The 12905-nt window shown below is 38.1% G+C and overlaps 1 protein-coding gene across 1 annotated transcript; it reads left to right on the top strand.

The window, feature by feature from the left end:
* Nucleotides 1-2524: 2524 nt before the first annotated feature.
* LOC132636509 (uncharacterized) lies at nt 2525-11113 on the top strand. Its single transcript, XM_060353421.1, has 2 exons — nt 2525-3300; nt 6772-11113. Exon 2 carries the CDS (start codon nt 7255-7257, stop codon nt 9433-9435), a length of 2181 nt encoding a protein of 726 aa, XP_060209404.1. The 5' UTR covers nt 2525-3300; nt 6772-7254; the 3' UTR covers nt 9436-11113.
* The last annotated feature ends 1792 nt before the right edge of the window (nt 11114-12905 follow it).

Here is a 12905-nt window from a genome sequence, read left to right as displayed (position 1 = left end):
AAATCTCTGACTCGGAAAATAGGGACATTTTGGAAAACATTTATGGATTATCAAGAAAGAAATCATGCCTTTGAATCATGAACTCTAACTTTTGGAAGTAAGGAGGTTATGAAACATATGTAGGGAATTCTAGCATAGGAGTTTCTAGAAATAGGATCATCGTCATCATAAAACATGTTTATCTTTAGCATCATAAGAACTCTATGAATCATGAATCTCTAGCTTTTGAGAATAAGAATATTCTTGGACTACGGATTCACAGAAAGGGATTCTGGGACATTTGGAAAATACCTATTGGATTCATAAGAAAGGAATCATGTATTTAAAAGAAAGGGACTAGCCTTAACATACCTGAAAGATAATTTCTCGACTTCCAACTTACTTCCTGTTTTGCAATTCACTTAAGATCATTCATAGCCTCGTAATCTACATATACAACCATTCATATTGTTGTTAGTCTCATCGTCATACGCTCGTCTTAAGCCCTTAATTTAAATCCATTTAGAATCTACCGAAATTCGGGCAGCATCTCCCCTGTTGATATGCCTAGCCCGAAATCATAATATTAGCAACCAATCAACAACAATAATACCAACATCATCAACACCATTATCAGCACCAACATATGCCACAAAACAGCCCACACGTTGTTTTCCAACTTCCATAACTAACCAACTTACTATACTATTATTTAACGACTTTATCTCCGTCAATAAGCCTTAAATAATATCAAAAGAGAAAGATTCATACTTTTTTTTGTTTAAGAGCAATATCCTCAATATCCACGCTAAAATCCAGCGCAAAACAATACTAGAATCACAACCATGCGTTACCCGGACCTAAACCACTACTTGAAAATTGCTCACTTTTTAATATCCTCATTCTCCCTTCTAATTTCTGGAAATTTCTGGGCTAAAATCTGGTAAAAAAAAGGGTTATTACCCTTTATATAGGGGTCAAGTTCGGGCTGGGTTCACTATAGCACTTTACTGTAGCAAGTTGGTACTGTAGCAGTACTGTAGCACACGTTTCTGCTCTGTCAGCCTAACTTGTAACGTCCATAATTCTCTATTCCGATGTCATATCCACGAGCGGTTTGTTGAGTTAGAAACTAGACTCGACGAACTTCATTTTAGGCTTTTGAAACACCTTAAAACTCCCCATATACCGGGAGATATACCCCTCCAAAGTTGACCCAAAATTCTGTCCTTAATTCTGCCAACGTTTTCCAAACTTTCGTCAAACTTATTTTCTTCGATTTGCTTGATCCCGAAATCTTCCGAAACTCTCCATACATGATATTTATCACTAATCATACTTGCTAATGGTCATGTCCTTTGGTTCCAAGATTGTCCTTCTCGGCTACGACTTACAAGATCATAATTCATCCTTTACCCAAACAATGTACTTAATAATGCTTCGCTCCTCACACTCCAAAGTTGTTTTACCTAGTCATAGCTCGACATATTTACATTCAAATTTAACCAATGCTTCTCCGAGGTACGGGGTGTAACACTGAAAGTGCGGGGTGTAACAGAACCGGTGATCCAATTTGCATCATTGTACCTTCAATAACTGCAGGATACCTGTTACAATGCAAAAGAAAGTTTTGAGTATGTTTCAAATACCCCAAAACTCATTTTATTGCCAGCCAATGATTTTGGTCGGTATTACTAAAGTAGCGACTTAGTTTACTTATTGCACATGCAATATCAGGTCGCGTACAGTTCATGATATACATCAAACTTCCTAACATTCTGGCATAATCCAATTGAGAATGACTTTCCCCTTTACTCTTAGAAAGAGCAAGGTTCATATCAATTGGTGTCTTTGAAACTTTAAAATCCAAATACTTGAACATTTCAAGTACCTTTTCAATATAATGAGATTGAGACAATTCTAGACCTTGAGGAGTCTTATGGATTTTAATTCCCAAAATTAAATCGGCAGCCCCTAAGTCTTTCATATCAAACTTACTAGGAAGCATGCGCTTAGTAGTATTTATGTTAGCAATGTCGTTACTCATTATCAACATATCATCCACGTACAAACAAATAATGACGGCTGTTGACACCCAATTTTGTCCCTCCCCTATTTAATTTACTCGGTTTTCTAAATTTACTGACGAGCTAAATACTTTATTTTCACAATATTTTTTGCCACTTCTACTAATATCATTACTTTTATTTTTTACATTACATGTATCACTTTACTACAAATTTTAGATGATTTTGTCATCATTTTATTTTTTTCGAGTTTGGACTCGTTAAATTAATTACAAGACAACATTTTATAAAATATCTATTTTTTATTACATATTAATTATTTATTGTCTTTACATAATATATATTATACCAGTCATTAAATTGGAAGCCCAAAATAATTAAATAGAGGAGGAAAAATCAACAATTTTCATCTCATAAGCAATTGCTCGGAAGTATATCAATGTTGGACTCATTTTGAAGCTCGTATTTTAAAACAACGTATTATAATTTTTATTTCATCAAAACATTATTTTACAAGGGGGAAATTCTTGATAATAGCTATCTACCCCAAAAGAAAAACAAAAGAGAAAATAAATAAATAAATAAAAAAAAACTTTGCAGCATTCCTCTTTCTTCATTTCACCACGCCACAATCTGATTTCTTCTTCCACTTTTTCTTTAATGGGCTCCACATATATTTTTTTGGACTACATCTCAATCTCTTATTCTCCCTAAACCTACCCGCTCCCTCTTTCTTTCCTATCTTCTTCTTTCTTCCGCCTCCTTTGTCATCTTCTTCTTTCTTTTTTTTTATCCTTCATCGTGCTCCCCACCTCCTTCCTCTCTCCTCTCCTCACCCGACACTCCTTTCTCTGTCCCCCCCGCTCCTCTCTCTCGTACGCTCCTCCCCCTCCTTTCTTAAACCCTATAAATTGTTGTGCTTGGATCGTTGACGGGGGCATCGAAAAAAAGGGAAGATCTTGAAACAAAAAATCTCCCCACAAAACACAAGTTTAATCACCTCAAATTTCCGAGAAAAGAACAGTTTTCATCAACTTTGTTTAAAAACATTTTTTCTTGGAATTCAGCCTAAAGGATGGATTTTTTCAGATTCTAGGGGATGATCCAGTGATTTGGGGAACGGATACCATCTTCCACTCCTTTTCCGGTGAACTTTAGCCGCGACCAACAATTACTCTATTTTCATCTTTTGTTTTGAAACTTTAGTTACTTTAATCGGGTTCGGGTTCGGGTTCGTTCGCGTTCGAGAGTAGATTCAAGGCCATCGACGCCCCATTCACTGCACCTATAAAAGGTCGGTAAACCTTTTACTCTCTCTTTATTTTTGGTATTTTTGCGGGTTTAGTTTAATTTGTGTTTGTGTGTTGTTTAACATTTAAGTTAATTGCTGCTCAGTTTGGACTCACTATTTCGTAAGATATAGAATGTGGCTATATGCTCCGTTTGGTTAGCTTACTCGTATGTTATTAGTACGTTCGTACGCGAATAGATAAGCCAAAAGTAGTTTTTTTTTATACCATGTTCAGTGTTAGTTTAGTTTCGGTTTTAATAATGTTAGTAATTATCCCTAATCCTTCTCTGTTTGTAGTTTGGTTGTGATGTTATTAGTATTTTCAGTTCTGTTTTCGTGTTATTATTTTCGATGTTGTGTTGATATCGTTGTGCCATTGTTTTTTTTTGGTTCAGTTCTGTCCTGTTATTTAGAGCATTTAATTTTATGTTCCTTGTGTGATTAGTTTTGTCCTGTTTTAGTGATCTTTGGTTCTATTGCCATACAAAATCCCTATCTGTATTGTTGTTCTTATAGTTTGTTATTGCTGGATGAATTTCCATGTAGTATAAAATATGTTGTTTGTATTGTGTTGCTTCCCTTTTTCTCAATATAATTCTGTGTATATGAGTGCACATTTTAAGTGCTACGCATATTTGTTGAAGTTTATTTCCTGTTCCCAATTTGAAGTGTTTGACTGAAACCTGATCTGTGTATGGCTTTTCTAGTATATTTTGCTTTTCTCAGTGAGTTTGGTATGAGTTGTTTAGTGCTGGGCTGTTAGATTATGCATAAGATCCATGTTTCATGTTCGACATCGTAATGGAGTGTACCTTTCACTTTTGTAAGATTTAGTTACCTTGATCTCATTTTTACAAACTAGTCTTTTTTTTATAAATGTTTGGTCAAGTATTTGATTAGGCTCATCTGTTTCTTTCTTTTTAAAAATGACTTAGGCATTGATTCAAGTTTACTGGCTGGTTCAGAAATACTCCATCCTTTCCTCCATGTTTAAGTAATCTAATTTCTCTACAAAGATTAAGCTCACAATAGTTAATAATTCACTATTTTCCTCCAAGTTGAATTCGTACACTTAACACCTTATGTTCTTTCCTTTGTAAATATGTATGTGAAGCATGAGTGTTATGGTTTTGTTTGGTTTCGTAAGAATAGGATTATATTACCTTGCGTTTAGTTTTGCAACAGTTTCCATAACCCTGCATGTTTAAAAGATTGTTAAAATGATTGTTTGGTTGCTTTCCAAAATGAGACCATTCATTTTTCATGTTAAGATGTCTGTGTAATGCTCGGACTACTTTAAATAGGAGTTTATAATTAGAAATCAACACTGCATATTAACATGAATTCGTTTGGGCATTTGTAAAAATATGTAGCAGTTCACAAGCAATTAAATGTTTCAAGAAATATCATAGACACCAGTATAGGATATGCTATTATTTGGATACATGAATTTTTCTAACCCCTCTGTGACTTGAGTTAAAATCGTTCTTTGTGCAATATAAGCCTAGACTTTACTTGGAATAAGCAACTGTTGTAAGCTTTGTATAATGGAGGCTATTTATTAGGCTTCTCGAAATTATTTTGAACGCATGAAGCATTAATATGTGCTTGTCATTCAGTTTCGATTGTTCTATTTATTGGGACTAAGTAGATTCTAATCTTTATCTTTTTTTTTTTTTCGCATGTACACTTCGGGAGCAAATGGAGTCATAAATCATGACTCTCTCAAAACGGAGTTTCAAAAAATGAAACTCGGCATTAATACATTACCCGTGCATGGAGTCGACATATGTCCTTATTCCTTAATCTCATCCTACAACAAGAAAGCGATGAGATTCGCTTGAAGCTCGCCCATGGCGATTCCTCTTAAAGTTTTCAACTTTTCACTCTTTTTATTATTTTGTTGAATGTGTGTTGAATGATTTCTTTGGATGCGTGTTTGATATTCTTGTTACATGACACAATGGTTTAAGATTGGCATGCGATTATCTTTAAATGCATGATTGAACCAATCGAGTTTAAAAAAAAAATACTAAGTCTGATTTCAAAATCATTCACATAAACATATTTTTTTTTTTATTTTTTTTCAAAACTTGATACATGTATTGGTTAAAACAACTTTTGAATAGCCATAATTGAACTAATAGTATTTCATACGTTTTACTTTTAAATAAAACTTAGTGTCCTCTTTCATGCAAATTATCCTATTTTTCTACAAATCTTATTTTCGAATAACATTACTATATTTTCCATTTAAGGCCTTAGCAATATTTTTGATTCTTATTTAACATTTAGAACCTTCTTTTACGCAAATTATTACACTTTTTACAAGTATTATTTTAAACAACACTATTACACTTTCGTTTAAAAACCTTGACGACATTTATAAATCGTATTTCAAAATAGCATTAAAAGTACTCTTTTATACAAATTGTTATTTTCTACAAGTTCTATTTTGAATAGCATTCTTACATGTCTATTTATAACTTTAGCAATATTCACAAAGCTACTTTCTTTTCTATAACGCTATATTTTACACCTAGCTTAATTAATTATAAGTCCGGTCGGTTAACCATTGTTAATGGGTCTTAAAGGGTGCCTAATACCTTCCCTTTAGACTAATTGAACCCTTATCCAGAATCTTAAGTTTCGCAGACCTTAAACACAGTTAACTTTAAACATAACTTTTAATAAACTTTAGGTGTCCTAATTCACCGTAAATAATTAGGTGGCGACTCCTTAACAACAAACACAAAAACAGGAATCTCCAATATGTCGTACTTTTACTTTAACCTCCGGGTCAAAATGTGGTATGACAGCTTGGCGACTCCGCTGGGGACTACTTAGGTTCTAACCATAACGGACTTAGTTTAAGTAGGCTTTGTGTGCTTATTTTGAAATCGCTTTATTTATTTGTTAATTATTTTTTACATGCTATTAATTGTTTGTTTGATATAAACTGTTTGTCTGATATAAACTGTTTATGTGTTACTGTTTTGATAAACTGTCATTCCGTTCATATTTCTTCCACTCCTGGAAAACTCACACATATTCACACACTCAAAACGGCTTCGCGGTTCGCGCCCGTTCACTATTAAATTACCTTTTAGTTGGATCGATCTTGTGGATTTAGTCGATCAGCGGTGCAGTCGACGGCCACGGACTTTCCACTCCCAAGTTGTCCGCTTGGGGGAACCTTGTGTCATAGGAAGCCAACTCTTAGTCAGCCTAAGATAGAGCTAAACCAACACCCTTTATTAAGAGCATACATTTCATGACCTAGGAGGTTTAATACCCTTGGTGCATTAAATCCATTAGATGACTTTACCCAAACGTCCAAGCGGGTTCACGACCCCAAGTGACACCAATCATACTTTATGTGCATGTTTGAAGGATAACTGTGCCTAAATATTGACTATTTGCTTTAATTAATTAAACTTTAGTTGGGAAGGATGATTAACGTTTCTATGACAGGTATGGATTTGCATTGGAGTACAATGAATGACGAAGATCAATGACATCACAAATGGAGCTAGAAGTTAGGCATAGAAATTTTATTTACTTTATTTAGATTAGGAAACACTTTATGTTGTATTCATTTGACATGTAATAAATATTACATTATTTTTTTTACTTTTGAGAAAATAGAATCTGTTTAATTAATCAAAGCAACGGGATGACATATTATGGCACATTTTATCCTTTAAACAACGTTAGGCCCACCTCTGGCGCAAAGAGGTCACATGCATATTAGGACGTGCTAGTTGTTTTGATATAATCGTTTACATTTGTTTGACAACTTGTTTGACTCTACTTGATAAATTATTCGCTACATGCCTCACTCGACTTTACGTGACCATGACTTTACCTAGATATGTTCATGAGATTAACATCGTTTATACTGTATGTCTATTTTATCTTATTCCCGAACAGAGAGTTGATTCGTGTTGACGCTCGATGGCCGACCATCCTTACATCACGAGGTCAAAGACGTCATCGTTACCTGAACGTAGTTGGGCTGTCCAAGGAAATGAAATTACTATGTCTGATCCGGCCGCATCTGTTCCAACTAGTGTAGAAAACCTCGTGATCGCTAGCGATCTGCCTGAAACTTCCGAACATGGAACTGCTATTCAACGGGATGAACATATCGCCCGCCTGACTCAAGAAATTGAGAATCTACGTGGAGAACTAAATCGGGTTAGGGACTTGACCAATTTATCCATCACACTCCAAAATTCACCTTCTGAACCTAGCAATACTGCACCAGAACCACCTCGTTTCCCATCACTCGAATCCCCAGTTCCTGAGCATTTTCCTCCCCAAAACAATGCACCTACTAACAACAACTTACCTCCGATCACCCCCGCAAATCCACCAAATCCATCATCCGCCTATACTCCCCCGCAAAGTCAACCGCCCACTTACACTAACTATACTCTCCCACAAAGTCAACCACCCACTTACACTAGCTATACTCTTCCACAAAATCAACCACCCACCTACACTACCTATGCTACTCATAATCCACCACCCGTCAACCCCCCAAGTCAATCGCCAGTTCGCACTCCCTATGCTCCTTTACCCACCAACACCAATCCACTACCCACAACCATTCATCTAAACCCACCAAATCAACCACCTATAAACACTACTTATAACACACCACCACCGGTCCAGAACACCCCCATCGCCCAAACTTATCCAACCCAGCATATACACGGGGCACACTTTGCCACCCCTAATGCACAATATGTTCCTCCAGTATACGCCACAGAAACACAAGCCTTTACCAATCCAGTAACGGTCAGGTTCCAACCCGAAGTAGATCAGTACGAAGAAATGGAAAAGGATGCAAAGGCAGGGGCAGATAACATGTTGCTAAAAGAGATCCACAGTCTCAAAGAAGCAATGAGAAACCTTCAAGTTGCTAGGGGAACTAAGAGTGTAGAATATGAAGATCTCTGTGTTCAACCTGACGTCGATTTACCCGTAGGCTACAAACCGCCGAAATTTGATACATTCAATGGAACAGGCGACCCTCATACACACTTAAGGGCTTATTGTGACAAACTGGTTGGAGTGGGCAGAGACCAGAGCATAAGGATGAAGCTCTTCATAAGAAGCTTATCTGGCGAAGCACTTACTTGGTATACACAACAGGATGTCTGTAAATGGCGTGGTTGGAGTGACATGGCGCAAGACTTTATGGACAGGTTTAGTTTTAACACCGATATCACACCAGATAGAGTTTACATGACTAAGTTAACCAGGAAGTCAACTGAGACGTTCCGCGAATATGCGCTACGTTGGAGGTCAGAAGCGGCCAGGGTTCAACCTCCGATGAATGATAGGGAAATGACTGCTACCTTCATTGAATGTCAGGCTGGCATATTTTACGAGAAAATGATAGGTATGATGGGACAAAAATTCACAGAAGTTGTTCGAATGGGAGAAGCCTTGGAAGAAGGAATCAAATCGGGGAAAATTCAGGATCTTATTGCTTTACAAGCAATGAACAAAGCTATACAATCTGGTTCTATCAACGGGATTAAAAAGAAGAAGGAAGATGTCACTGCAGTCATGAACGCTCAAGGACATGAGCCGAGCCAAGCCATTCCATACTTTAACCACCCACAACAAACTTTCTACCCTTACCACTACCCTGAATCCTACCAAGCTCCACTACCTCCTTACCCCGTTTACAACACCCAAGCAAACTACTACCAACCCCGAGCGCCTCCGCATCAAAACCCACGCCCGTATCAACCCAACCAAGCACCAACTTACCAAAATCGACCACATACTATACCTAGAGCCCGTCCAAACCCTGACACCAAAAACACCCGTAATTACACTCAGATCGCTGAACCCTTGGCTCAATTGTTCGAAAGAATGAAAGCAGCAGGTATAATACAACCGATTGAAGGGAAAATTCCCGAACCTATCCCAAAATGGTTTGATGGTTCCAAACGCTGTGCATACCACTCTGGAGTTGTTGGGCACGCCACCGAAGATTGCTATGGGCTTAAAAACAAAATCGAAGCCCTGATTAAGGAAGGAGTAATCCAGCTCGCTGAAGCTAAGCCCAATGTGGTCAACAATCCTTTGCCAGCTCACGAAGATGCCAAGATTTGAAGGAGTCCAGTGCGGAAAGGGTCATATCAACAACTTTTTCGCTCTCGTGGGAACAATCCAATACAACTACTCGCAACACCAAGGCATTGACAATATGGGGCGCCTAACCAGGAAAGACTCCGAAGAATTGGACTTGTACTCCGTCCTCGATCCGTCAGGAGCCTTGGTAGCATGAACATGTAGTGAACTTGTTTTCTTTTATTGATGCTTGAACCGTACTCAAAATTTTGTTTGCTTTGCTTCATCTTTTGGAGGCTTAATCGTGAAAACTATGAATGCATTTCTAATTTTCCTTAATCATCTATTATTGTTATTTTCTACTATAATTATCAAATCTGCCAACTCTACGATTGTGACATGAAATGAACAACATACATCCCGAAAGAGTAACAAAGAAACTAGGGGACAAGACAAGATCCCACTCAAAAGAGTTGAAATAGCCGATAGGTGATGACATAAGCCTGAAAGCTAGCAATTCAAGAAGAGATCAAAGGACGACATTAGGTGAGACAACCTAGTTTGCAACCTTTCCTTTAACAACCAAATGCGAACTACGCTTGACCTGATTCCTCGGTGGATACGTAGGCAGCCCACATAGGGACTCGGTCATACTAGGTTAGAATTTTTCCCATTGGCATGCATACGAACTACGCTGACCTGATTCTTTTGGGGGGATACGTAGGCAGCCCACATAGGGTTCGGTTGCATTTAGAACAAAAATCAAAAGATTTTTGCATACATACGAACTGCGCTGACCTGATTCTCATGGGGGATACGTAGGCAGCCCACATAGGGTTCGGTTGCATTTAGAACAAAAATCAAAAGATTTTTGCATACATGCGAACTACGCTTGACCTGATTCCTCGGTGGATACGTAGGCAGCCCACATAGGGTTCGGTTGCGCTATAACGGAAAAATAAAAAATCCTTACACGAAGAAAACTACACAGGGCCTGATTCCCTCGGCGGGATTCGTACACTATCAACATATAGATCCGTCACACCTAGATAAAATCCAACAAATCTTTTACCATTTATATAACAGAACTACGCTGACCTGATTCCCTCGGTGGGATACGTAGGCAATCCACGTCGGGTTCGGTCCCTTTACTAGAAAATTTTAAACCATTCTTATATACCTTACGAACTACGTTCTGACCTGATTCCTTGGCGGATACGTAGGCAACCTATATAAGGTTCGGTCACACCACAACATAAATTTAGCACACCCTTCTGAACCCAAAACTGGGGCATATTTTGGAAAAGATATAGACGAAAGAACGGTTGGACATCGACAAGATTAAGGCTATCAGACAGGAAGTATTATAGACCAATTACTTTAGAAGCGTCACAATCTAAAGTTGGCAGAATATTTTACAACTTACATATGTATACGTTTACATATATATCTTTCCTTACATACATACATTTACATATACATATTTCACAACCTATATACATATAGTCACATTTCCTCATACATATACCTACATGCCTACCTTTCAAATGAAATACTTTCTTTCAATTATTTCACTACTGTTCATCTACCGAGGCTTAAACAGAGGCCACAAGATCCACACAAACAGGATGAATGGAGCGCCAACAAAGCCAAGCTTGGAGTCAACACGAATCAACTTCCCCCTCCCGAACTAAGAATTTTTCTTTGAGTGCAGGAATTAAAAGACCGCGAGATCAACAGTCAAGTCTATCACGACCGAAAAGCATCATCTGGCTCAATATGGCCTCGCCTCAAAAGCCAAACGGCTTCATTTCTAAACTCTATCTTTAATTTTATTTTATCAGAACAACTTTATGACTTCATTAACGAATATACCTGTTTTGTAGGTTAAAGACAAATCAAATCAGGATTACGCGTCATTGATTCAGCCTGTTGTGATAGCGTCGACTTCATCAGCCAAACGGCTATGCTATCACTTTACTACATACTTTATTACCTTCTTTATCTGTTTTAACCATTTTGCCTGAACTTTACAGGAATCAACATTAAGTCTCCGAAGACAACCGGAGGGATTTATCATCAAATCTCCGAAGACAACCGGAGACATCACATGGCTATACGGCCTCATACGCACAAGCCGGACGGCTACACTATGACTTTACCCTCTATTTTATCATTTGTTCTACCAACTTTAACCACTTTACCCTGAACTTTACAGGAATTATCATTGAGTCCCCGAAGACAACCGGAGACACAACATCAAGTCCCCGAAGACAACCGGAGACATAGCATCAAGTCCCCGAAGACAACCGGGGGCATCATTCGGCTATACAGCCTCACATGCATAAGCCGGACGGCTACACTATGACTTTACCCTCTATTTTATCATTTACTCTACCAACTTTAACAACTTTACCCTGAACTTTACAGGAATTATCATTGGGTCCCCGAAGACAACCGGAGACACAACATCAAAGTCCCCGAAGACAACCGGAGACACAACATCAAGTCCCCGAAGACAACCGGAGACATAGCATCAAGTCCCCGAAGACAACCGGGGGCATCATTCGGCTATACAGCCTCACATGCATAAGTCAGACGGCTACACTATGACTTTACTCTCTACTTTATCATTCACTTTACCAACTTTAACGATTTTACCCTGAACTTTACAGGAATTATCATTGGAGCCTCCGAAGACAACCGGAGACATCGTCCACTTTACAACTTTATCCTGGACTTTACGGGAATCATCATCAAATCTCTGAAGACAACCAGAGACATCGCATGGCCACACGGCCTCAATACGCATAAGCCAGACGGCTACACTTTGACTTTACTCTCTACTTTATCATTTACTTTACCAACTTTAACAATTTTACCCTGAACTTTACAGGAATTATCATTGAGCCTCCGAAGACAACCGGAGACATCGTTTGGCTATATAGCCTCATCAGCATATCATTGAGTCCCGACAACCATCGGAGACATCACCCGGCTACACGGCCTCACTTGCATAAGCCAAACGGCTACACACTTATTTTTCTCCTTACTTCATTCCTTTATTTCATCATCTACCTTACCGCTTTAATGAATTTACCTTAAAATTCGCAGATATCATTTATCATCGAGTCCCGGAAGACAGCCGGAGACCTTATCACTATCATCTTCCAATGCAGCGGGAGATATTATTACATCCCTAGCATGCGCATCACACATTCATTCAAGTCCCTGAAGACAACCAGAGAGAACATTGGCCACACGGCTTCATTTTTCATTCCCCCAATCATATTTACGATCATTTACACTCTTTATAGTTTTACATTTTTTAACTTTATTACTAATTTTGACATGAATTTCAGTTTTGGCAGAAAATACAACCTGCAGCGACACAGCACAACGTGGAACTTTATCTTACGCAGTGAACTGGGGCAAATTTGCTAAAGAGGAATACCAAACTCACAAGCAAAGGTCACGAATCTACTCTCGAAGTCAATTCCGCCTATGTCCAC

Source organism: Lycium barbarum, chromosome 4 (genome assembly GCF_019175385.1).
Source record: "Lycium barbarum isolate Lr01 chromosome 4, ASM1917538v2, whole genome shotgun sequence".
In the NCBI taxonomy this organism is placed as follows: domain Eukaryota; kingdom Viridiplantae; phylum Streptophyta; class Magnoliopsida; order Solanales; family Solanaceae; genus Lycium; species Lycium barbarum.
Note: the sequence above shows the minus strand (reverse complement) of the source record. Positions and strands in the feature narration are given on the sequence as shown.

What these genes read in the sequence shown, in the direction of transcription:
- LOC132636509 (XM_060353421.1), top strand. Translation starts at nt 7,255, where the DNA reads ATGGCCGACCATCCTTACATCACGAGGTCAAAGACGTCATCGTTACCT.